The sequence below is a fragment of the Natrix helvetica genome (assembly GCF_964273705.1).
Source record: "Natrix helvetica genome assembly, chromosome: 13".
NCBI lineage: Eukaryota > Metazoa > Chordata > Lepidosauria > Squamata > Natricidae > Natrix > Natrix helvetica.
In genome coordinates, this window is record NC_138557.1 from 16548684 (window position 1) to 16575620 (window position 26937).

At 48.2% G+C, this 26937-nt stretch overlaps 1 protein-coding gene across 2 annotated transcripts in view; it reads right to left on the bottom strand.

Annotated features, from left to right (window-relative positions):
- Positions 1-26937, bottom strand: part of PRKCB (protein kinase C beta) — a 236150-nt gene that overhangs the window by 40883 nt on the left and 168330 nt on the right. For both annotated transcript variants that reach the window (XM_081965393.1, XM_081965392.1), the window contains exons 10-15: positions 19699-19872; positions 14997-15088; positions 14653-14715; positions 12499-12637; positions 1977-2057; positions 1746-1853 (exon numbers count right to left, since the gene is read on the bottom strand). In XM_081965393.1, the coding sequence (XP_081821519.1) occupies positions 1746-1853; positions 1977-2057; positions 12499-12637; positions 14653-14715; positions 14997-15088; positions 19699-19872 (657 nt within the window). The remainder of the gene's footprint in view (positions 1-1745; positions 1854-1976; positions 2058-12498; positions 12638-14652; positions 14716-14996; positions 15089-19698; positions 19873-26937) is intronic.

A 26937-nucleotide genomic window follows, 5' to 3' on the forward strand; every position in this document is an offset into this window, starting at 1 on the left:
ACAGACAATTGGCAGTCCAATGAATCAGCTCCAATAGTCTGGGAATGAGGAAAGGGAGCCAGTGGTGAAATCCCAAATTTTTTACTACTGGTTCTGTGGGAGTTGCTTGGTGGCCGTGGCAGGGGAAGGATACTGCAAAATCCCTATTCCCTCACCACTCCTGGGGGAAGGATACTGAAAATCCCTATTTCTTCCCCACTCCTGGGGGAAGGATACTGCAAAATCCCTATTCCCTCCCCACTCCTGGGGGAAGGATACTGCAAAATCCCTATTCCCACCCCAATCCTGGGGAAGGATACTGCAAAATCCCTATTCCCTCCCCACTCCTGGGGGAAGGATACTGCAAAATCCCTATTCCCTCCCCACTCCTGGGGAAAGGATACTGCAAAATCCCTATTCCCTCCCCACTCTTGAGGAAAGGATACTGCAAAATCCCTATTCCCTCCCCACTCCTGGGGGAAGGATACTGCAAAATCCCTATTCCCTCCCCACTCCTGGGGGAAGGATACTGCAAAATCCCTATTCCCTCCCCACTCCTGGGGGAAGGATACTGCAAAATCCCTATTCCCTCCCCACTCCTGGGGAAAGGATACTGCAAAATCCCTATTCCCTCCCCACTCTTGAGGAAAGGATACTGCAAAATCCCTATTCCCTCCCCACTCCTGGGGGAAGGATACTGCAAAATCCCTATTCCCTCCCCACTCCTGGGGGAAGGATACTGCAAAATCCCTATTCCCTCCCCACTCCTGGGGAAAGGATACTGCAAAATCCCTATTCCCTCCCCACTCCTGGGGGAAGGATACTGCAAAATCCCTATTCCCACCCCAATCCTGGGGAAGGATACTGCAAAATCCCTATTCCCTCCCCACTCCTGGGGAAAGGATACTGCAAAATCCCTATTCCCTCCCCACTCCTGGGGGAAGGATACTGCAAAATCCCTATTCCCTCCCCACTCCTGGGGAAAGGATACTGCAAAATCCCTATTCCCTCCCCACTCTTGAGGAAAGGATACTGCAAAATCCCTATTCCCTCCCCACTCCTGGGGGAAGGATACTGCAAAATCCCTATTCCCTCCCCACTCCTGGGGGAAGGATACTGCAAAATCCCTATTCCCTCCCCACTCCTGGGGGAAGGATACTGCAAAATCCCTATTCCCTCCCCACTCCTGGGGGAAGGATACTGCAAAATCCCTATTCCCACCCCAATCCTGGGGAAGGATACTGCAAAATCCCTATTCCCTCCCCACTCCTGGGGAAAGGATACTGCAAAATCCCTATTCCCTCCCCACTCCTGGGGAAAGGATACTGCAAAATCCCTATTCCCTCCCCACTCCTGGGGGAAGGATACTGCAAAATCCCTATTCCCTCGCCACTCCTGGGGGAAGGATATTGTAAAATCTCCACTCCCTCCCCACTCCTGGGGGAAGGACATTGTAAAATATCCATTCCCACCCCACTCCTGGGGCCAGCCAGAGATGGTATTTGTCAGTTCTCTGAACTACTCAAAATTTCTGCTACCTTCCAGAACCTGTCAGAACCTGCTGAATTTCACCCCTGCAGAAAGCTGAACTTGTGCCACTCAGAGAAGGGCTCAGTGGGAAATTCACGGCCATGTCCCTCCCGTGTCATGGCACCCCATCATAGCTTCTTCTGCCTATCCACAACTTAGCCCCTCCCATGCTGTGAATGTGGGGAGAAATGTGCTCCATCCTCCCCAACCACAGGGGAGCTGAAGGTGTCACTCACCCCCTTGCAGATGGCCACTGCTTCTTTGCTCATGGATTTGGGATAGGCCACGTTGTGCTCCATGATCGACTGGAAGAGCTCATCTTCATCTTCTCCTTCAAAAGGTGCCTGTGTAATTGGGGAGCAGAAGAGGAAGGGGCTTCAGAGGCACCCACTCTGTTTCCTAGGGAGCTCTGGGGATGCTCCACCTCAAAGGCAACCCCCTCCGCCCCCAGCACAAGGCTGGATTACCTGCCCCGCCAACATCTCATAGAGCAAGACGCCGAAGGCCCACCAGTCCACCGATTTCCCATAGGGTTGATAGGCAATAATCTGAAAAACAACAGAAATCACATCACCATTATAGCAAAGGTCCCCAACCCCTGATCCACAGCCTGTTGGGAACAGAGCCACACAAGTGGTGGGTAAGCATGTGAAGCTTCATTTGCACATGCACGGGATTAGGTTGAGAGTGCAAACCTGTTGTCGTCCCCATCCCCCACTGCACGCCACCATGCGTCACTGCCGGTCCCTGTAGCCCAAAAGGTTGGGGGCCACTGCATTATGGGACTAAGTCCATAGCCCTCTGAGTGCCACAGCCATATGTGTTGTGGCCCTCCAACGGCCTTCAGAGCTGGCAGCAGATTTGGACAGTGAGGAGGTTGGGGAGGAACACGGCCAGTCCTGGAATCTGGGGAAGGCTCTGGGTCAGAGGCAGAGAGGGGGCCAGGGCCGTATGCCAGTTATCAGCTGCCTTCAGAGTCAGACATCAGTGAGACAAATGCTTGGAGCCTGTTCCCAGTGTGTGCATGCACAGAGTTGCCAGGCGAAGGGAATAGCTAAAGAACAGGGGTCGACTTGGGAGTAAGGCCACAGGTGGACAGTGATTGGCCCCTCCCAGAGGGAATAAAAGAGGAGCAAAAGGGGAGTGGAGTTTGCAGGAGACCATTAGTTCGCTTAATTGGTTCGTGACTCTCCGAGGCTCCTTGCCAAGCTTTGCAGTCATCGGCCTGGCAGCTCTCCAAGCCAGATAAGGTCTGTGACTGTAAATCCTCCCTTGAAAGACTTTGTTGGATGTCAAGGAGCAGAATTCAGAGTCAATGGATAAAAGGGTTTTTTGTCGGGACAAGGAGTTTGCTCCATGCTCCTGGGAAGCCTCGGTCAGAGCAATGTGACATCAGTGCTTTGATAGGAAAGGTGGAGAGGAGGGGAACCGTGTCCATCCGTGGTGGCCAAATATCTTAAGGAGCCTGGCAGCACTTTTCCGACTAGCCCATTTGATTAAAAGGCCAACGTTTTTCATACGCTGCAGCTCCCAGTTACAAGGAACCCCAACCCTTCACAAAGGAGACGGGGGTTTCTGCAATGGCAAATCTTCTTTCCCCCGAGCATGTTCCCCCCCAGCACCTGCTCCCTTATCTCACTGTTTGCAGTCCTTATGCTACATATTTGCAGAATATTTATTATCTGACTTTCACAGTAAATATCCACAGAAGGAAGTTTCCATGGAAATAGAATGACACATCCACAAATAAAATAATTCCACAAGAACAACGGGAGATAACTATGTAAATGTAACCAAATCTACACCTAACTTCCTCAGAGCAGCGTTTCTCAACTGTGGGCACTTTAAGATGCCTGGACTTCAATTCCCAGAATTCCCCATCCAGCATGACTCATGGGAAATTCTGGGAGTTGAAGTCAGGGCGTCTTAAAGTGGCCATGCTTGAGAAACTGCCTTAGTAGAACAGGGGTCTCCAACCTTGGCAACTTTAAGCCTGGAGGACTTCCCCCAAAGACCCCTGCCTTGGAACACCACATCATTTAAAAGGATGGAAACATCATTAGGCCAGCGTCCACTGCCCATGTAAGAGGAGGCCAAGTGTTCCCACTCAGGACATAAGGATGGACTGCAATGAGGAAGTCAACCTATCCTACAACACTACAAGGCTTCACTGAAACTTAACTGGGTCAAAACAGAGCAGCCACAAGTACCAATGCTAAGAGCTTATGGCAGGGGTGTCCAAACTTGGCAACTTTAAGACTTGTGGACTTCAACTCCCAGAATTCCCCAGCCAGCAGAGCTGGCTGGGGAATTCTGGAAGTTGAAGTCCACAAGTCTTAAAGTTGCCAAGTTTGGACACCCCTGGCTTATGGTATCTCTCTATGGTGCACGAAGCCTTCTCTTGAATGTTTGAATTTCACACACCTGTACACTGATTTAAGTATGAGGTTAAATGTGCATGCAATATTCCAATATACTACTAGAGATAATCCTTGACTTACAATAGTTCATTTAGGGATGGTTTGAAGTCACAATGGCACTGAAAAAAGTGACTTATAGTAGTAAAAAATAAATTCATGCCAATACATTAGTATTAGTACCACTTTATAAAACCTTAGTAAGACCACACGAGGAATACTGCATCCAGTTTTGGTCACCATATCACAAAAAAGAAAGTTGAGACTTTGGAAAAACTGCCCAAAGAAGAGCAACTGAGATGATTAAAGGCCTGAAGACTAAAACATATGAAGAACAGTTGCAGGAATTGGGTTTGGTCAGTTTAGAGAAAAGATGGACTAGGGGTGCCGTGACAGCTGTCTTCCAGTACTTAAGAGGCTGACACAAAGAAGAGGCGGCCAACCTGTTCTCCACAGAACCTGAAGTCAGGAAAAGAAGCAATAGATGGAAACTAACCAAGGAGAGAAGCAACCTGGAATTAAGGAGAAACTTCCTAACAGTGAGGACAATTAACCAGTGGAATAGCTTGCCACCAGAAGTTGTGGATGGTCTATCACTGGAGGTTGATGACTGCCCGGCCATTTGTCTAAATGATATCAGGTCTCCTGCTTGAGCACGGGGCTGGATCCAAGGTCCGTTCCTGCTCTATTGGAATTCTGAAATGATCCTCGTAGATGATCACCTGGTCCTCCAATGATTTTGAATTTTGGAAAGTACAAGCCACTGAGATAGGCAAACTTCCCAATTCCTGTACCCAGACACCTCACAGCCATCTGGTCATGATCCAGTTTCAGGTTTTTTTACATCCTGATATTAGTTCAAAACATGCACCAAGAGCTTCTCTTGGTTCAGATAATATACAGAAATACAATTGTCTCAATCATGGTTGGAACAAATAGTGGGAAACCAAATTTTGTTTAAACCAGAATTTTTTCTCCTAGGCATAATACTGGAAGGGTTTAAGAAAAATGTATTCTATCTAATTATACATGTATTAACTGTGGCGCGCATAACTTTTGCGCAGTATTGGAAAAAAGAAAATACACCATCAGAGCTAGATATAATCAGAAAAGTGTTGGCCTGTGCAGAAGCAGATAGGCTCACTCTTGAACTTAAAAATAAAGGGGAATCAGAATATTTTGAAGCCTGGAACAGATTTTATGATTGGTATAAGACAAGGGGACAAGACTGGAACAAACTGTATATCTTGTGATTGGAAAGAAGGATAGATAATGCACTACGTATGCTAATAGTTAATGATTGAGACTAATTGTGCATAATGTGAATTTATGGTCACTTCAATTCTGGGGTACAGCATTGTTTTAAATATAAAAATAATGAAAATATATTTCAAAAAACACCCCCCCTAAAAGGAAATATAATTGTCATCTTTTCAGCCTAGGATAGTCACACAAACTCTCTCTGCAGACGTTAAACCCCACTGCAGGCTGAAGAGCGTTCTGTGGCATTCACAGCTTTCCTGCCCCCAATCCAAAACTCTGAAAGATTATCCAGCATGACACCATGGCTGTGGGGGTTAAAAGCCCAAAAAATCAAGCAGAATTAATAGAGAAAACATTCCATCGCTCTTCTGCAGAAGTTCATCTATCAGGGCAACCATGGCAGATTTGCTCCCCAAACCCTGCCTGAATCCAGAGTCAAAATGACTGATGTCTTCTCAAAGTGTCTAGAGCTGCAAGGATCGCCCATTCTCAACCATCACGCCTCCTCCCCAAAGTAATTGTGACTGGGTCATAATTGGCAAAATTCGTGGATCCAGGGAGGGATTCTCCAAGAATGAAATTATTATTGTCCCTCCTTTAGGCCTAGCAGATTTTGGAATGTAGACCTGGCCTCGGGAAGAGTAGAAAAAATTATTCGGTTCTGAGAAACTAGAATTCTCAAGACTCTTCTTCAATATCCACATGTTAAAAGCATCAATGCTTTGTTTTGCTTCAAAGCCTAACTTTATGTTTCGTAGTGACAGAAATCTATTGCCTGAACAATTCTGTTCTTTATAGATACAGATAATCACTTCTGAATATAACAGAATAGCAGTTGGAAGGGAGCTTGGGGGTCTTTTAGTGCAACCCCCTCCTCAAGCAGGAGACCCTGTGCCATTCTGGACCAGCGCCTGCCCAATCTCTTCTTAAAACCCCCCAGGGATAAAGCACCCACAACCTCTGAGCCCAAGCCTTTCATTGATTAATTGTTCTCCCTGACAGGAAAGTTCTCCTTAATTCTAGGTAGCATCTCTCCTTGATAAGTTGTCGATCCTAAGACTGGCTGCTCTTCCTATTTATTTGTTTAATCCTCTACGTTCCTTTTTTTTTCACTTTGGTGCTTGTAGGTCCTTTGCATCTTCAGCTTTTCAGAGCAGTATCATCAACAGAGCACAGGCAATTGATGGTTCTTTGTCCAGTTTCAAAACCATGCTTCTCTTCTTCCGAATCAGGTCCCTCAATATATACTCTGCTTAATATATGTTCTATTATGTTCCTTCCAGAGATATTTGTCATTCTGGGCTTTGGCTTCTCTTCCTGGCAATTTTCCTCCTCTGTTCTGCCATCCAGTTTTCTTTCTTCTGTTTCTTGGTCATTGGCAGTTTCACAGTTTCATCCTTAACAACCTCTTCGATTGCGTCCACAGTTTGTCTGGTTCTCTATTGTCCACCCCAGGTTAAGAATGTCCGGCTGAAGGAGAAGCCCAAGATACAAATGCGTTGCCAGTGGCTAAAAATGGAGGACAGCTTTCTCTTTCCTTGAGCTGATGAAGCACTGAAGCCTTGTGTGGCTTTCAGGAACCAGGGAAGCCCCACTTTTAAAAAATGCAGCCTGTTTCCCGCAGTTTGTCAGCTCGAGGAAGGACAAGGCCATCCATATTTTTTTTTAGTAATAGGAAGTCTGTCAACTTCAAAATGGATCAGGCCTGCTGCAGCCATCTTTCTGTTTCTCAGATTGCCACACAGTTGGGAGGGGGGAAGGAGGTTGGAATGTCACAGCAGGAATAACAACAGACGGTCCTGTGGGAACCAAGGTCATCTCAACAGATGCTGGCCAGAGACTAGAGGAGTTGCCAGGGAGATGTCAGAACACCCAATTGGACAATGTGACCTGTGACAATGAGGGAGGGAATGATCTATTCTTTAATTATACTGAAACCACGGGAAATAGTTAGAGCTGGCTTTGTTTTCATGAGTGCCAAAATGATGTATTCAATAAAACAGTCCATTGAGAAAGCTGTTCGTCTTGGAGTGCTGAATTGGTTGGGTTCATTAGTCGGAACCTTGGCACAGTCCCTATGTGAGAAGGAGTCATGGCTTAAATAGAAATCTGGGTTAAAGGCAGAGTTAGGGAACAGGGGATGGCCTGTATCTACAAGGTTCAGGACTTGAAAGCAATTCCCATTGATCTAAAAATGGAGGGTTCAAGAGCCTATCATGGGAATGGGGGGAGGGGTCTTTGTTCTTCTGCTTTGGTTGACTTGGAACCTGCCCACAAGCACTTCTTCCCAAGGGGAAAAACCCCCTCCCATATCTTTGCTGTTACAACTGAGCTTTTTGATACCATTTCTGGGTGCTCAGCCTGGAGATCTCCGTGTCTGAAGGCAACGTTTGGGTTGCTAGCAATGAAGAGATTATTGACTTGGCAGAAACGGTTGAGTCCTTTCTGTGCTTCCTGCCTGTTTCTTGGGCCACACAGTCCAGCTACGGTCTCCTCTTTCCACCACTAGCATTTTGCTCTGCAGCCAAGAACAGCACATCTAGTCTAGCCCATTGGGTTTGTCCGGTCCAGTGAAGAGAAGGACCAGGGGTGACATGAAAGCAGTCTTCCCATATTTGAGGGCCACTTGTCTGCAATGGTATAGGATCTCCTGCTTGAGCGGGGGGTTGGAATAGATGACCTCCAAGGTCCCTTCCAACTCTGGTATTCTGCAATCTCACTTGCATCTCATTTCAGCTTCAACTTGACCATCAAAACCATCAACCTCCTCCTCCTCTTCTGCCTCAGTGGTTGGGGCATAAACGTGGATGATCGTCATGTTGATGGGTTGCCAAGGAAGTCTGACCGATGTCATTCGGTCCCCAATTTGCTCTCTCCTTCCTATGAAAGCAGCCCTATCCCTTCTTTCCTCGCGGTGTCCTGAGTGGCAACCAGAACGCTCTTCTGACTGCCGGTGTCGAATTCTCCTCCGTTTCAGTTCACTGATGCCTGTCAGCGTGTGGCTCTTTGATTTCATCTTTCACGGTGCTGAGCTTTCCCCGGTTGCTGCTTCCGCTGTTCTGCGCTCCCAGGTAGTCCTGCCTTTTTCTGCCTTGCAACATCTGCACCTGGAGCTCCCGAAGGCTTCAATCTGGCCACACCATAAACACCGACGGGGCTGCAAAAGGTCCCCAGCTCCTCCTCGTGGCTGTCATTTAACAGAGGAGCCATCGTCTGGCACTCCAGTGTCAATCATTTTATGAGGCCAGTTTGGGTGGCTTGGGGGGTTGCGGCCTGCTACTTAATGCAAACCATAACAGAGTTTATTCGTCTTAATTACAGATTTCTATTCTGAAAAGATTCATGTATTCAAACACGAATGCAAATCACATGGTAATTGAAGTGAAATTTACACAGACTCGATCAGGTTTATTGCCAGGAGAGGAGCTCCAGAAGCCTTGCTGACATCTCCAGTGCTCTGAAAGAGGACCAAGAGATTCACAGGCTGCCTGGAGCAAGCTGGTCCTTCCCCCAGATGGCAATTCTCCAGGCTTTGGGGGGGGGGGGAGAGCAGCCTCCCGAGAAGGCCAAGGCGAGTCACTTTAAGCCTTCCTCATCACCCTTCTTATCTGCTTTGCAGCTTTTCTAAACCATTTTGCATTAATTGTCTCATAAAACACTCTAAAGAGCAGAATTATGTCAAGAAGGCAGTCAAATGATGTATGCAAAGCAGCTAAATCCAGGCAAGTATTTCAAAATAAAGCCCCCCACTAAGTCCAGCAGCCCCCTCTCCCCTGCCCCTTTTTGCTTTCCCTGATCTTAATCCCACTTCGGAGCTCTCGGGTGTTTTTCTCCAGAAAGGAGGCAGATCAGAGGGCAAAGATAAGTGGGCAAAGGCAGGAGACCCTAACCCTCTGATTCTTCCTCAGTTGCTGGCCTCACACCACACACTGAGCCAGCTGAGGTGGCTGCATCCATGCTACGCCTGCTTGGCTTTCGTTGGGAGAGTTTTCTGTAGTTTTCTCAGTAATCCAGCTGGCTTCTCTTTGGGGTTCCCTCTGACATATATGGACATCAGGCCAGGAAGAAGAGTGGGGAGGCCAAGCACGTAGGCTGGTCTTCTGCAGGGCTCCCAGATCTTGTGGTCCAGGTGAGACAACAGTTCTACATTGGCCCAGCAGGAAGGTGCAGGTAAATGAAGGCAACCTGCTTTGGGAATGTGGGAGGAACAAACAAGCCGTGAAGATGCAAGCTCCTCCATCTCATGAACACTGGAAAGGTTGTGGGGAAAAAACTCAAAATCACCCTATCTGGATTTCGTTTGGTCTTAGATGAGGCAGAAGGAACCTCTGAACGGCTTTCAAGATTCAGAATAGAGAATCTTGAATAAAGCGCCGTTCTTTGGATCCCAGCGGTGCCTGTTCTTGAGTGGCCTACCTCACAGGGCTGGCAGTGCCTTAAAAGCCCTGCACGTGCACAGAAGCCCATGCAAGAACCCGGGTGAAAGGCAGCCCAACTCAGAGGCTTTGAGGCCAGCCTTCCAGCCTTCCTTTTGGCTCTCTGGAGAAATGCCTCCCTTAAGGCGGCACCTGAAATGCAGGAAAGCTTCTGCCTGGGAAACATGCAAGCCAATCCTTTAAGTCTCAAAGGCCCTTCTTCTTCCTCACCAGGAGAGCAAGTGCCTGCAGGCTGGGCTCTCACCTTTCCCTCTTTATTTCCCAATGCAATGATATGAAAAGCCTGTGCCTGGGGAAAAATTATTTTGGAGAAAATAAGAAAAAGGTTTCTCCCTCTCATGAAACCCTAGGCATTCCCCAACTGCCAGCATTATTTGTATGAGGAAGAAAAAAGGATTGCAAACAGTTCCCAGAAATTCTGGAGGTATTTAAGTGCCCGTTTCTTGCCCTCTTCCCCCTGACATGATCGGCAGCACCGTGTTGCAGCATCTGGCCCATCCAAACCATCAAAAAGAGGAAGTTAGAATATTTTGGACATGTGATGCGACACCCGGAAAAATACGGCATCCTTCACTTAATCCTCCAGGGGAAGATTGAAGGCAAACGAAGGTCCAGGCATAAGAAGGACATCAGGGCTCCAAAATCTAAGGAACTGGTTTGGACAAAACTCAACAGCACTTTTTCATGTGGCTGTTGATAAAAATAGGATTGCCAATATGATCGCCAATGTCTGATGACGGATATGGCAGGAGAAGGAGGAGGAAGAGGAGGGGGAGGAGAAGAAGAAGAAGGAAGAAGAAAAAGAAGAAGGAAGAAGAAGAAGGAAAAAAAGAAAGAAGGAGAAGAAGAAAAATGAGATGAAAGAAGGAGAAGGAGGAGGAGGAAGAAGGAAGAAGGAGAAGAAGAAGGAGAAGAAAGAAGAAGAAGGAAGAAGAAGAAGGAAGGAGAAGAAGAAAAATGAGAAGAAGGGAAGAGGAGGAGGAAGAAGGAAGAAGAAGGAGAAGAAAGAAGAAGAAGAAGGAAGGAGGAGGAGGAGGAGGAGGAGAAGGAGGAGGAGATGTGGCCCAACCTGGGTACTTTTTAGGTGGCAGCTCCAGACCTCCTGGGATTGTAGCCTTGATGCTGCGGGAGGCCTATGGAGTGGGGGAGGGGGAGGCTCTGTGGTCACTTCATTAAACCTGAGATTTGCCAGAAAAGAACTTGGAGATTAGACACTGACACAGGTGTCTCTGCCTGCAGTTACACCTGAAAGAAGGAGGAATTTCTTTTTCGTCTTCTCCAAGCGATGTATTCGTGTCCTGTCTTTATTTGCTAAAATTGTGGGGTGCAATTTCAGGTCTTCTTCTTCCATACATTTGAAAAAAATTAAAAGCAATTAATCGACGTAAGAAAATGAGCATTTTGGAGATGCAGCCGTGTTGCCCAGCAAAGCACAGGGCCGGTTCTTCTGTTCCAAAAGAGCATTAATCACCCTGGCAGGGCTCCCGTATTAATCTTGGCAGAACAAGGGAAAATAACACACATTAGGGATAGTAATTAAATATCTCCCTGGGAAGGAAGGACACGCAAAATGGCTTAGCATCGCTCAGAGAAGGAGCAGAACTATTTTCCTTGACTCAGATGTTCATACAGCTTTCATAAAGATCACCAAACTGATTTTTCTTATAGCCCATTTCCCTTCCTTGGAGGACAAGCACCAGCGACAATGGAGTTTTAATTAAGGTTCCAACCAATATTTACTCACTTAAGCATCTTCACCCTGGCTAAAGAATTAATCCCAATTAATCACGACACAGCCCTTGCATGCAGTGTGTGTGTGCATACCGCCAGTAGAGAGACTGAAAGGCCAAGGATTTAGGGATGGTGTATCTACCTTCGTTACTGCTGAGGAAATAAGCAACGAAGACACCTCGGCCTGAGGCACAGCCCCACCACAGAAGCCCCCCCTGTATCCTCTTGGCTTCACCAAGAGGCTCTTTCTTCAAAGGCCGGAACTGAATTCGCCAATTCTCATCGGCTTCTATCAGCTTCTCTGCCCGGCAATTAGTTGGCCGAACTGTTTGCTCTCTCCCCCCTCCGCACCCCTTCCTTGCCTCCCACTTACCCACACGTCTGGCACAGACAGTGGCACTTAAGACAGTGGTTCTTGCCCCGTGGGCAAAGCCCAAGATCAGTGATGGCGAACCTATGGCACGCGTGCCACATGTGGCACGCGGAGCCATTTGTCAGGGCACACGAGGCGCTGCCCTGTTAGCTGGCCAGCGCGCATGCGTGCGCTGGCCAGCTGAGTTCACCTTTTTAAAAGCTATTTTTCGCCTTCCCCAGGCTCCAGAGGCTTTATAGGAGCCTGGGGAGGGCGAAAAGAGCCTCCCCCCCCGGAGGCTTCAGGGACCGTCCGGAGGCTTCCCTGAAGCCTTCGGAATGCTTAAAACCACCCTCCGAGCAACCCGGAAGTCACTTGAAGCCTCCGCAGGGCCTCCGGGGGGGGGGGAGGGAGGCTCTTTTCGCCCTCCCAGGCTCCTATAAAGCCTCTGGAGCCTAGGGAGGGCGAAAAAAGCATGTAAAAATGGGGGGCGTTGTGCGTGCATGCCACTGGGGGATCACGCGTTGCATTATGGGTGCGGCATGCCCGCACACGAACCCCCCCCGCGCTCCCCCCACTTGTGGCACGCGAGCCAAAAAAGGTTCGCCACCGCTGCCCTAGATTCTGTGAGGTTGCAAGGTGAAATCTTGATTTTTACTTTTTTTTTTACCCAAACTAACCTCCACGTCTCGTAATGCAGATTTGGGACTTGGGATGAAAGTTGGAGCCTTTGCTGGGAGGAAGTAGCAACAAAAGTTTAAGGTAGGGACAGGAGATGCCTTTGGCTCACCTCAGGAGCAATGTAGTCGGGCGTCCCACAGAAAGTTTTGGTGGTGATTCCATCCCAGATGTTCTCTTTGCACATGCCAAAATCAGCAATTTTGATGTGGCCCTCGGAGTCCAGCATCACGTTGTCAAGTTTCAGGTCTCTGTAGTGACAGAGAGAATGAGAGAGGGGGGGAGGGAGAAGAAAGAGAGAGAGAAAGAGTGAGAGAGAGAGAGAGAAAGTGAGTGAGAGAGAGAAAAAGAAGAGAAAAACGAGAGAGAAAAAGAGAGAAAGTGAGTGAGAGAAAGAGAAAGCAAGAGAGAAAGAGAGAAAAGAAAGAGAAAGAGAAAGAGAAAGAAAAGCAGAGAGAGAGAGAGAGAGAGAGAGAGAGAGAGAGAGAGAGAGAGAGAAAGAGAGAATGGAAAGAGAAAGAGAGAGATCCCTGAGATCATACCTTGGAGCTAAAATGTGAAGCTTCAGAAATCGTATTCCATTGAATGACATTTAGTTGGAAGCTGACTATAGGTAGTCCTTGACTTATGGCAACCGGGACCAGAATTTCCACTGCTACGTGAAGCAGTTGTTAAGAGAGGTGTGGCCAGTTTTTATGACCTTTTTGCCACCGTTGTTAAGTGGCTCAAGCATCCCCATGGTAACCTGGACAAAATCCAGGGCCTTGGCAACCGGCATGTATCTACTACATTGGTCACGGTATCTGGGGGCCATGGGGTCAACATCTGCAAGCTCCCCAGCTGGCTTCTGATTAGAAAAGTCCATGACAGGAGCCAAATTTGCTTAACAGCCACCTGATTCACTTAACAACGGTGGCAAAAAAGTTGGTCAAATTAGGTGCGACTCCCTTAACCATCGCCACGCTAGAAACAGAAGTTCTGATTGTGGCCATAAGTCTAGGAGTACCTACATTGGTTGAGGGTGGCTGAGGGTGTGAGTGGCAGGCAAATGGTGGAAACAGGGGAATAAGTAGGGAAGAATAGTCATTCAGAGATGCGTTTCCCTAATATTTTCGGTTTGTCTTCTGTTGAAGTACAGAAATGCCCCAGACCCATTCCTTTGGATCCGGAGGGCAGCAGAGCCTTCCCTGCCCTGGATGCGTGTCTCATCCAGCGAGCCTCTTTGGACAGGTCCCATCAAGGCTTAGGAAAGGTCTGGAGACGGAAATCAAATCCCGTGGCTGAATTCTCAATCCCGGGAGGCTCAGGAGCAAGCTCTCTTCCGCTGGGAAAGGAAGCAGCGGCCTCTGCAAGTGAGTGGAAGGTCAGGACAGCCAGTGCCAAATGCAAATGCCGTGGAGCCTGGCTCTCCCTCTTCCCGGGAGGAAAACCTTCTCCGCGCCCTTCCAGCCCATCCTCCTCCCCTGGAGCCCTGGAGCTGAAATCTGGGCAGGAGGCAGGCATTGCTTGTCTCTGAAGGGGGGAGGGGGGCTTGTACGTCTCCTTGGCTGTGCAGGCTTCAAAGGGATCTGCAAGAGGAGCAGGACTGTGTGCAAGAGAGGGTCATCATGGCACATCATCCTGGTTCAATGACAGCTGGTGGAACACAGCCGCCATCTCTCGCCCTCCGGCTGCCGCTGCCTCATTCCCAAACTGCTGCCGGAAGAGCAGGTAAAAGCCTTCTTGGGGGAAGGCAAGCAGGCAGCAGAGGAGGAGATGCAGCATGCTGGAGGAGCGGGGGAGGGGAGGAGCAGGGAACAAAGGCAGCCCCCTTTTCGCTCCGGAGCTGAACTGGTTGCTTCTCCAGGAGACTCTGGGGCTGCTTCTGAGGCATGGACCCTTGCTGCCCCCTTACAGCTCTCTGGGGCCTTGGCTGGGCAGCCGGCCTTGGGGTCCTTACTGGAATCTGATGGTGCCTCCTGGTTCTGCACTGCCTTTCTGCTGCTTCTCCAGAAGTCCCACTGGGGGACCTCCAGAGGCTTCTCAGAAGCCAAAGCAGATGGACCCCAAGAGTCCATGGCCTGCCAGACCCCACTCTGTGTCTCATCAGTCCACTTGTGCCTCACCAAGGCTGTCCAAGTGTGAGATGCCACCACGCCCTTCCTCTGATCCACCCCGGTGGGGCTTCTGAGAGGAAGAAGGCTTTGGCTGGCTGCGGCTGTGGGGCCACCCCAGACCCCAGGAACCTCAGGTTGGGAAGTCATAGAGAGGAAAGCAGCCCACCTACCGGTAAATGATCCCTTTGCAGTGCAGAAAGAAAAGGCCCACGGCGATCTCAGCTGCATAGAACCTGCCAGCCAAGAAGGGAGAGTAATGGAGAGGCCAGGAGGTGCCACTTCAGCCCCTGGCAAAGGAGGCCCTTGGCATCATTGGTCCTCAGAGGGAGATGACAGACATCCTCTCTCTCTCTCTCTCTCTCTCTCTCTCTCTCTCTCTCTCTCTCTCTCTCTCTCTCTCTCTCTCTCTCTCTCTCTCTCTCTCTCTCTCTCACACACACACACACACACACACACACACACACACACACACACCCTGCCCTGGCACTGCCCTGGAATGGCAGTGGTGACTTACACAGCGTGGGGCTCCTTGAATCGCCCGACCTGTTGGATCTGGTACATGAGGTCACCGCCATTCACGTACTCCATCACAAAATACAAGCGGTCCTGAGAGAAAAGGGGAGAGAAACGGCCGAGGATGCTTCACCAAAGTTGGAAGAAGCCACCAGAACAATAGGCTGGGCCTTTCTTCTCAATTGGAAAAACTCTGCCGGGGGGCATCTGTGGGGCCTGTACTGCAAAGTCAAGGCAGTGGCTGCAGCTGTGCGATTGAAGCGTGTGCCATGCGTGTCAAAAACAAGCATGGCTTTGATGGTCCCATCGTGGCCCTGGTGGCCTTGCCTCTGGTGACCTCCTCCTTCAGCCTCTCCTGTGTCCTGGCTTTGCATCCCGCAGGAAGGAGTCCCAGTGTCCTGAAAGGATGACATTCCGTGCAGCTGAGCTGCAAAAGTCGGGAGGAGGGCAGGTCCTCAGCAGGACACCGTCAGTCTGTTGCAGCCACCGCAATAGACAATTTAAATCCCAATGAAAGGAAGGATTTGGTTGCCTTTTTGGCATTAAAAAGTAGGGAAAAAAAAGAATCCCTTTGACTTCCTTTTGTGGGATTAGACATATTGCAGGAAAGCACAGCTGGTGTGAGAGGAGAGGGGAAGGACTTAAAGGGGACATTTCTAGATTAGAGGAGAGACAAGGCAAAGTGGGAAGGGAGGATTTGGGCCTTTGAGTTCTCTTTTAATTGGCTACCCTGAGCTCCTTTGTTGAGGACCACCGTGGAGGAGATCAGGCCAAAGTTGCGTCCTGTAGGGATTTGCTCCCATAGCAAGAGACGCAGTGCCTTTGAGAAGTTTGAAGCAGGGGCATCTACCCCTGGGGGTGGAGTGGGGGCAGAAAAGTCCAGAAGGCAGTCACAACCATGCCACCGAAGCCTTGCCCTGCCCTGACAGCCAGAACAATTACCATGTTTTTCGGACTATAAGATACACCGGAGTACAAGACGCACCATGATTTTGAAGAGGTAAATTTTTAAAAATGGTTTTGCATTCTGCAGACCTCTCAAGCCCTCTGCATGTCTCAATTTTTGCACAAAAAGGGGCGGGGGCTTGTAGAGTGCTCCTGAGGGCTGGGGGTGGGAAACAAGCAAAAACAATCCATTTTGTTGCTCGTTTGTGTCCTCCCCAGCCCCCAGGAGCACTTTGCAAGCCTCCCAAACCTTCTGCGCATCCATTTTTGCGAAGGGGGCGGAGTTTCAGTAGGATGAAAATGCTGTATTCAGTGTATAAGACCAGATTTTCACCATGGTTTTTTTTTGGGGGGGGGGGGAAAGGTGTGTCCTATACTCCGAAAAATACAGTAACCAGCGGAACGTCTTGCCTTCAGGAGATGTGGGAGCTCCATCACTGAAGGCTTTCAAGAAAAGATTGGACAGCCATTTGACTGGGATGGCATAGAACAAGGGTCTCCAACCTTGGGAACTTTTAAGACTTGGGGACTTCAACTGCCAGAATTCCCCACCCAGCCATGTGGCTCCACAAGTCTTCAAGTCCCAAAGTTGAAGAGCCCTTGTTTAGGGTCTCCTACTAGAACAGGGGCTTGGACTCCTAGGTCCCTTCCGACTCTGCTATTTTGTGATTCTGCCCCCCCCCTTTATACACCAATTGCACATCACATGTATGTAGAAATGGGGCAGGTGCCATGTGGCTGCAGGTACCACCTTGACTACCCCCCTCCTCCCTCAATGCCTTCAATTTAGCAGAGCTACTGGAACCCCCTCTGAAAACTCTGCCAGGGGCATCTTACATACACCTGGCATCTGGGGATCAGCTGGGAGCCTCTCAGGCTCCTGAAATATTGAGCAATTGGTGAACCCCCCCCCCCCCCCAATACAGCCATTGCTGAGATGGAGACAGAAGGTTCCGGTGCTTGGAATAAGCACCTCTGCTCCTTCTCGTCCACTTCTGCCACTGGCCTGGCTGCTGCTAATACCTGTGATTATGTCCCCGGTCCAATTAGTGCTAAGCCCCGGGCAGGTTTGCCCCCTCTAATCCTCTGCCAACACACTTCAGATGTCAGAAAGAGGCCAGGCAGATCTCAGCAGGCTGACCTTTCATCACCAAGATGGGAGAGTTCTGGCGACTGCCAGTGGCCTTTGCCAACTCCAATTGCTGGGCTGACGTCTGAGGGTAATCCTCTAAGCCTGCATTGTTGCCGTCCAAGCGGCCCCTCTGCCTTTATCAGTCGCCAGCTGGAAACAGCTGCGGAGAAGGCGCTTTGCGGGAGCTGTGCCTGGCGTCCTTTTCTGTCTGGAGAACGGCCAGAGGTGGGAAAGCTCCTCCTTCGTGCCCTTAGCAGCCCCCCAATTCCTGCTGCCAACATCCAGGGGGTTAAATCGCTGCATTGCACAGCAGAGCTGGCCACTTTGGGGGTGAAAAGGATCCCCCAAACAAAGATATTTGGCACTCTTCATTCTTAACCCATTCTCCCACCCAAATTGGAAAGGCTCCACCCACTCCACTATCCAGCCTCTCTGCTTCCCCCACCCCAAGCCCTTCTGCGGATGCCAATCATTTTACAAAGACATTGTCCACCAGCTGCAGGGAAGGTTTTCTGGTTTCTCTTGCTCCACTTTATTGTGGTGGTTTTATCTGTTGGTTGATGAAAAAGGTTAGTTTGAAAAAGGTGCCGTGAGGCAGGCTATCCGATGTGTCACTTCCTTGCACTCATGCTGGGCATATATAGAGGAGACTTTCTCAACTTCAGCAACTGTACGATGTGTAGAATTCAATTCCCAGAATTCCCCAGCAATCTGTGGAAGTCCACACGTCTTACAGTTGCTGGGTTGAGAAACGATGATATAGAGCAGGGGTCTCCAACCTTGGCAACTTTAAGCCTTTAAGCCTTGTGGACTTCAGTTCCAAGAATTCCTCAGCCAGCAAAGCTATCTGGGGGATTCTGGGAGTGGAAGTCCATATGCCTTAAAACTTTGCTGGCTGAGGAATTCTGGGAGTGGAAGTCCACAAGTCTTAAAGTTGCCAGGGTTGGAGACCCCTGATAACAGAGAATTAGAAAGAAGACTGAAAGTAATGGATGCTAATTGAGGTGCAGAATAGAATTCATATCTGCAGGTCACTCCAGGATGTAGCAGTTTCCTGCCCACAAGCCCCCTGCCCCCACTGGCTCAGCCAGTCAAATTAGACCCCCATTGGGATCAGGTGGGACTGAGGCTGTTAATCTGGCCTCTTTGCAGAAGCTCCTTAGGGTTGGTGGGCTGGTGCTGAAATTCCCCAAACAAAGGAAATGGATAACTTTAATTGACTTCTCCGGAAAGGGATTCCAAGACAGCTCCTGAGTTCATGGCCACCATGTTCTAGCCTAGAAGGTTATGGGGCCAACTCATAATAGTGCCCCCCTCATTAGACTTTTTGGATCTTGGGACAACAAGGATGTCATCTGGAATTGGGTAATATCAGGTCATCTTGATATGGTCAGATCATTCCATTAACTCTAGAGTCTGAAAGGAGCTTAGGGCCATCTCTGGAGCTCTGGTGTATCACTTGCCAGAGATCCTTCTCCCCACAGGAGGAAATGCCCCTGGCTTTGGCTTAAGTTGCACCTGCGTGTTTCTCTTTCTTTGCAGTTCTAGTTGGGTTCCCTGGGGGAAGTTGAGGGGTAAATGGTTGGCTTACAGCTACAGGGGACGTTGGACAAAATGGACCTCTCTTCAGACCACTGAGATGGCAGTGCTCACACTTTTAGAAGACCTCTGCTGAGACTGAAGCGGAGGTAGTGCATCCATTTTAGTCTTTTTTAAATCTTTCAGTACATTGATGATGGTATCTTGCTAGACCACCTTTGAAGTTTGCTCTCTGGGCTCTGATTTAACACCTACGTAAAGGCACTGAGCAGTGTCATCGGTTGGCATGGGATCAGATAACATCAACATGCCAACAATACCCACTTTAGCCTAGGCTGAGTAAGTGAGACCATTAAGATTCCCTCCGTGTCTGGAAATTCTGGATGCGGAAAAGAAGCCTTCAGCTCAACCCAACAAGACAGAGTTGCTGTGGGCTTTAGGCTCCTCTGTGGTGCTCTCCACCTTTGGTCCCGGATGGGGTCACCTTCCCTTCCACAGAACAGTTGTGTAACTGGGGCCTTCTTACACTTTCGGCTCTTTTACACAAATCCATCTTGTGCCCCCCTTGTTCTTTTTTCTGAACTGGGAGGCCCTACTCGTTTGAGACTGGTCTACTATGGTGAACCAAGGTTATGTGTGCTGATTTGGCCCTCCTGCCCGCTGTTGTCTTAAGCTATCCACCATGTCCAAGTTATGCAGGGTTACTCCCCTTCCTTTTGGCCAGGAAACATGTCCTTTTCCTGCCAGGGGTTTCTCTATTCGTCAGGACTTCCTACTCTGTACTTTTACTCTTTCCGGTCAGTCCTCCTTCTGTCCTTCCTTTAGGTTTGCTGCATCTTCTGTGCCCTTCCTTGATCTCCTTGCTGCTGAACAGCCCTCCCTGTCCAACCTCCAGAGGGCATATCATTCTCGCTCACGCGACTCCCTTTTTTGCCAATGTCTTCTTTGGTCTTTACACTCTACACAAGGCAAGTGTGATCATCCAGGTTAAATTTCCAGCCCCAGGAATACCCTCAAGGGACAAGATTCTCAACACAATTGGGGAACTTTTGCAGGATTCAGGATGGAGGGTGGCGGGGGAGCTTACCATGGTTTGGAAGCAAGAATGAAGCTGTGTGAGGAAGGGGGGCTTTCCAGCCAGGGCCAGCACTCGCTTCTCCACCATGGTGCATTCCACATCATCATCTTGGATGACCACGTCCTTCTTCAGAATCTTTACAGCATAAAGTTCATCCGTTCCTTTCCTTTCCGAAAGCATCACCTGGAATGAGACAAAATAGGTGTAAATGAGGATTCTGTCCGCCCATATAGATAAGCTCTCAAGGCCCCAGGACTCTACTGTTTAGTCCCCAAAGGTCTATGACAGTTCATCACAGCCAACATGCCACTTCCAACTCACCGCAGGACAAGAGTACACTGATATCAAAGAAATTGTGGAATAGAATCATTAAAAAAAGGATGCAAATGGGGGAACAGAATGAAATGTGAATGGCAAAAATTAAAATAATTTTTATTTATTTTAAATAATTAAATAGAATTGTTAAATTGTCCCGCAGCAATTTGTCCCCATGGCAAGTTGTCCAGTGACGAGTTGTCATGGTGAGTTGGCTGCAGCGAATTGGTTGTGGCAAGCTGTCCCACTCCATTCCCCAAGGAGGAAGTTGAGCAGTCATAATCTGAACAAATGTTACTCATGGACAAGTGCAAAGAGATACAGGTTACATCTTGGAGAATAACCCATCCCTTCCCCTGGCCCCACACCACTGGTTTCAACAGACGGAGAGGAACAGTCACCGCTTGCCCTGTGATCTACCCAAGAGCATATCTGAGCTGACCTGATGCTGAGAAGTCTCCACAAATGGAATGCAGGTTTTCCCACAGAACCCTTTTGACACAGTGGCACAACCGGTGACTATTAATCTAATAGAAGAAGGCAACCTGAATCCTGCCTCATGACATCCAAGCAGGAACCTCAGGTGACCTCTCTCCAATCTGTCCATCCTCTGTGATGGTCTCAGGTGCTGAGATCCAAGATTATAATTAGGATGACGACGATTTATTAAATGTATTATAGCTGCTCACTCCAGAGGACTGGAGATCTTTCCCAAAGAAATGCAGAGCAATTAATGTGGTAGGATGCCGGATTGGTTTTTTTAAACATTTTATATGAGAGTTGCCTTCTCTTGGTGTGTGTGTCTGTGTTCCCCTTTTCTTCGGTATTCTATAATTTGAGTAATAGCTTTGAATACTGCAAAAAAAAAAACCAATGATAAATGAAATTATACGACACCCTCTCGCCACAAATAAAACAAATGATTTAACTGGTGTCAAGGTTGTGTAATAAATAACGATTGCACTTACTCTTAATAACTGAATATTTATTTCACAAGGGTTGCCATGGGCACACACACACACCCTTGCACACACCCCTGTGACCTGATCCACTGCTCAAGGACCCCTGATCTAGAGAACTGGAACTATTAGATTAGCAAACCTTGTTTCTCTTTAAGTCTTCATCGCTGCCATTGGTAACCTTTGTGATTCAGGATTAGTTGCTGAGATTTATCAAGTTGTACCTGGCTTCCTCCCTATTTCCCTGGTGCTGGGTCAGAGGAAGAGACTTAAGGACTCCCTACCTGGTCAGAATGTGGAAGAGGTTCAGCTTAATTATCTACAACAGGGGTGTCCAAACTTGGGAACTTTAAGACTTGTGGACTTCAACTCCCAGAATTCCCCAGCCAGCCAGGCTGGCTGGGGAATTTTGGGAGTTGAAGTCCACAAGTCTTAAAGTTCCCAAGTTTGGACACCCCTGATCTACAACATCTTAAATCTCCAAAGACCTACGTAAGGGGTCCTCTCGGTAGAATTCAGCTCAGCATTCAGTACCATCATTCCAGATATTCTTCTAACTAAACTAAACCAGCTAGCTGTACTTGACCACACTTGTAAATGGATCATAAGCTTCCTAACAGACAGGAGGCAGAAGGTGAAGCTAGGCAAAATCATATCAGATACCTGTACAATTAGCACAGGAGCCCCCAGGGCTGTGTGCTCTCTCCACTTCTCAAACTGTTAAAGTACTGAATTTTGGAGATGCTACAACAGCGATTGGTCTCATTCGAGACAACGATGAATCTGCATACAGATGGGAGGTTGAACAACTAGTCTTTTGGTGCAACTGGAACAAACTGGAACTGAACACACCCAAAACCATAGAAATGGTGGTAGACTTTAGGAGAAACCCTCCCATATGACCACCTCTTACAATACTAGACAACATAGTATCAACAATAGAGACCTTCCAGTTTTGAGGGTCTACCATATCTCAAGACTTAAAATGGACACATATCATCAAAAATGTCATCAAAAAAGCACAACAAAGAACGTTCTTTCTGCGCCAACTCAGGAAGCTCAAACTGCCCAAAGAGCTGCTGATTCACTTCTACAGAGGAATTTTTGGGTCTGTCATCTGCACCTCCACAACTGTCTGGTTTGGCTCTGCAACCCAACAAGACAGACACGGACTTCAATGGATAATCAGAATGGCAGATAAAACAATGGCTAACAATCTCCCTTCCATTGAGGACCTGTTCACTGCCCGAGTCAAAAAGAAGGCTGTGAAAATATTTACAGACCCCTTGCATCCTGGACATCTATTGTTTCCACTTCTACCCTCAAAACGACGCTATAGGGCACTGCACACCAGAACAACTACACGCAAGGTCAGGTTTTTCCCAAATGCCATCACTCTGCTTAACAACTAATTCCCACAACACTGTCAATAATTTACCAAGAATGTATTGCTATTCTTCTTCTCTTCCTTCCTAGTACCTATCTCTTCTCACTTATGACTACAACCATGTTGCTTTTATCTTTACAATTTATATTGTTTTTATTGTTTCCTAATACAATTTGATAGCTTATTAGTAGCCTTGATTATCACTAAGTTTTTGTATCTTTCTATTCTTGATGAATGTATTCTTATTCTCCTTATGTACACTGAGAGCATCTGCACCAAAGACAAATTCCTTGGGTGTCCAATCAGACTTGGCCAATAAAGAATTCTATTTTACTGGGCAAACTGGAAAGGAGGAACCTGCCAAGAATCAGTGTCAGGTCTGCCACCTTCAGCTGCTTCATTTCGTTGGCATCCTGCCATAAACCGAAAGTGGGAAGGGATTTGGGGAAGCTTGGGCTGAAGAGAAAAAGATGAATGAAAGGGGGGGGAGAGAAACAAGTTGACGGGAACCAGAGGTGTCAAACGGGAATAAACCAGCCACCAAGGACACCTGGCCTGGGAGCGGTATGTGAAACTACTTTGAGAAGCACCCAGCTTCAAAGTGGTTCCCCAAACATCAAACTGGGATGCTGTTGGACACTGTTGTTCCTGTGGTCAAGGGGGGAGGGCCAGGGAAAGGGGGAAATTGTAACCCTTTGCACAGGAACACACAGATCCAGCCTTACTTCACTGCAATCACGTGTCTTTAGCAAAAGAACCAATCACTTCAACCAAATGGAGTCGAGGGTCTTTCTTTCCGAAGGACTTGTTGGGGCAGGTCTGACAATCAGGATGTTGCAGCAACATGTGGATGGCCCTGCCCTTCTCCTTTGCTTAGATGCCATGGCTGTCCCCTCACTCATCCTGGCAGCACAATCCATGCCCTGGTTTCTAGGCATTCGGTTTAAGTAGGCACAGTCTGAGACATATGAACGGAGTCTCGCTCAGCTGCCCTGGTCTAGCTTCCTTTGGCATGGAGGAGAGCCCTTCCTCACATGGCCAGGCCCATGGAACTATGTGAGACATGGCTGGCAGTGCTATAGCATGCAGGTGCAGTGGAAATCTGGGTGATCCTGCAAACCCCTTGGAGATTACCTGAAGCTCTGCTGCTCTTCAGGGACTTTTGACCCACAACCACCCCATGAGAGGGCCTTCTCAGAAGGGGGGCTATACTGAGATCTCCCAAGGAGGCCCATGACTGAGGAAGGCCAGGGATGAGATCCTTTACCTATCAACCAATCAATAAGTGCTCCCAGACCAACCATAGCTCAGGTGAGCCCACCATATCCCTGAAATTAGATGGCAAAATGGCCCGCTTTGGCAGGACAATTTTCACTTGCTTTAGAGATTTAGCAAAGGATGGGAAAGCAAACAAGAGGTCACTGTGGGCATGACGTCTCCATTCTGACTTTTAATTTCTCCCAGACAAGTGAAAAAAGGATGAAGCTTTTCAGCTCTTCTAGTACTGTTCCCATTAAGAGCCGTGGTGGTGCAGTGGTTAGAGTGCAGTACTACAGGCTGCTTCTGCTGACTGCCGGCTGCCTGCTGTTCAGCAGATCGAATCTCACCGGCTCAAGGTTGACTCAGCCTTCCCATCCTTCCGAGGTGGGTGAAAGGAGGACCCAGATTGTTGGGGGTAAGAGGCTGACTCTGTAAACTGCTTAGAGCGGGCTGTAAAAGCGGCATATAAGTCTAAGGGCTATTGCTATTAAATGGACAGTCCAACAGTTGGTCAGGAAGCCGAGCTGGGCTCCACAACCAGGGCACAGTTCAGCCTCCCGAGCAGTCGCCTATTCCTCCTTGCAGTATATCTACCTTCAGTCAGTCTCTGCTCTTTGCTGCCATTAAACGAAGCACATAGATGATGTGCCCATCAGTCTGCTGTGTGTGTGTGTGTGTGTGTGTGCACCCGCCCCTGTGGAACAAATATACATGTTGATAATCCCAAGCTGGGTTTCTTCTTGAAGATGCAGCTTCATAAGAAGGTGGTTTGTCTTGGCACTGAGGCTGCATGGAGATCAATAGGCATAAATTAATAATCATACATTATTCACGAGGCCTCTAAGACTCCTGCGAGGGCAAACACAGCCCCTTTGTCTTATGCATTAAGGTAGCCATGGCTTTTAGATCTTTTGTTGCAATAGCATGTGGCTACTTTATCTCTGAATGTCCTACAAGATCCAGCAGGGTGAAAAGGTCTTCTAGTCCAACCCCCCCCCCCCCTGCTCAAGCAGGAGATCTTTTATCTTTTCAGACAAGTGGCTGTCCAGCCTCTTCTTAAAAGCCTCCAATGATGGAGCATCCGCAACTTCTAAAGGCAACTTCTGCTCCACTGGTTAATTGTTCTCACTGTTAGGCAATTTATCCTTAGTTCTAGGTTGGTTCTCTCCTTGATTAGTTCCCATCTGTTGTTCCTTGTCTTGCCTTTTGGTTCTTTGGAAAATTGGTTGACTCCTTCATCTTTGTAGGAGCCCCTCAAATATTGAAAGACTTCAATCCTGTCTCCCCTACTCCTTGTTTTAGCTAGACTAGACATACCCAATGCCTGCAACCATTCTTCATATGCTTTAGTCTCCAGACCTTTAAACGTCTTAGCTGCTCTTCTTTGCACTTTTTCCAAAATCTCAACATTTGTTTTATATTGTGGTGACCAAAATCAGATGCAGTATTCCAGGTGTGGTCTAACTAAGGCATTGTAAAGAGATACTAATATTTCAAGTGATCTTATCCCTCTGTTTATGAAACCTAAGATTGCATTGGCTTTTTTGGCAGCTGCTGCACACTGCTAGCTCATATTTAAATGATTGACCACTAGGACTCTGAGATTCCTTTCATAATTACTAGTATTGGCCACGTTTCACCCAGTCTGTCCCTGTACAGATGTTTTTTTTCTTTCCTGAATGTAAAACCTTCCTTTTCTCTACATTGAATTGCATTTTGTTAGGTAGGACCCCGTGCTGCAGTCTGTTGAGATCCATCTTCTGGGGTGTTGGCTATTCCTGCCAGCTTTGATGAATAGAATAGAATAGAGTAGAATAGAATAAAAGAGCTGGAAGGGACCTTGGAGGTCTTCTAGTCCAACCTCCTGCTTAGGCTTTCCTGCCTAATACCAGGGCTGTCAAACTCAAAGCTTAGGGGCCGGATCCAGCCTGCAGGGTGCTTAGATCTGGCCTGTGGGGGCCACCATTTTCACTGGCAGAAGGCTGCAGGAGGCCGTCGTGGCCAAAAACGAAGCTCAGGAGCCCATTTTCACGTGGCAGAGCACTAGGGCCACCACGGGCACTTCTGACATGAGTGATATCAAGCTGGCCACACCCACCCTGGCCACGCCCACCCTGGCCCCTGAGGTCCAACACAACCCTGATGCTGCCCTCAATGAAATCGAGTTTGATACCCCTGCCCTATAGCATTTCAAACAAATGGTTATCCAACATCTTCTTAAAAACTTCCAGTGTTGGAGCATTCACAACTTCTGGAGGCAAGTTGTTCCACTGATTCATTGTACTAATTTGCTTTGGGTCCTATCAACTGAATAGAGTCACCCAATGGTACCCAGAAAGCACAGCCTCTCTGATACAGTGCCTGCCTAAAAGCCTCTTCTCAAGATCCATTGGCCCTGACACTGTTGGGTCCAAGGAGGCAGTTGGGTTCAAGAGTTGATTGTTCCCCCAGGATGACAGGCGCATCCACTGTAAACAGATGGCGTTTCGTGCCTGACATGCTGTGTGTTTTATCCTTTTATTGTTGCTTTTATGCAGTGACATTTCTAACCCTGCTAGATGCTCAGAGCCACTCATGAGTGGGCAGTTATATAAATGGAGTAAGTAAATAATGAACAGCAGAGAGCTTCTGTGCTTCAAAACTACTGTTGCTGTGTGCGTAGCCTTGTAGATTAATATTTCGTTTCCCCCTTTGTCCTAATTCCTTGACTTCAGTCCTCCCTGCCTGGAAATACTAACAGCTTCAGATGTAGAAAGAGGGAGTTATTTTGCCTGCTTGCCTTCCATTGTGTCATGGAATTTGGTTGCGACCTGCATGATCTCTTGGGCCCAATATTTGCCCTTGATCAACTAGTTGCCTGAGGCTATTGGGTCAGAACTTTGGACAGTCTTCACAAACTGACCAGAGACCAGCCAGCCACTTTTGAGTACATGTAGTAGTTATGCCCAAGAATTGTCAGAACTGCCATCCTGAGCTTCAGCCTTGTGCTAGATGCCAGCCTGCCATAAACTACAGGGGGAGGGAACTGATGGGAAGGGGGGAAACCGAAACTACTCATCATGCCATCCTGAGACATCGGCTCATCGTCCCAAGGCCAGAGGCCTGGGAGGGGAAATGCAATGGCCCACCAATCTAGTGAGGACCATCACCAAAACAAATCCTTCGTATGTAACGGGACAATAGGGAGATAACAGGGGGGAGGAATGGGAAAGGGAAAGTTAAATAGGGAACCTTCGCATGCAAACTTTCAATTCTGGCTTTGCTGTACTGTAACCACTTGGTCTTTATAAAAGTATGCCTTTGCGCAACTGGAGTTGAGGGTCTTTC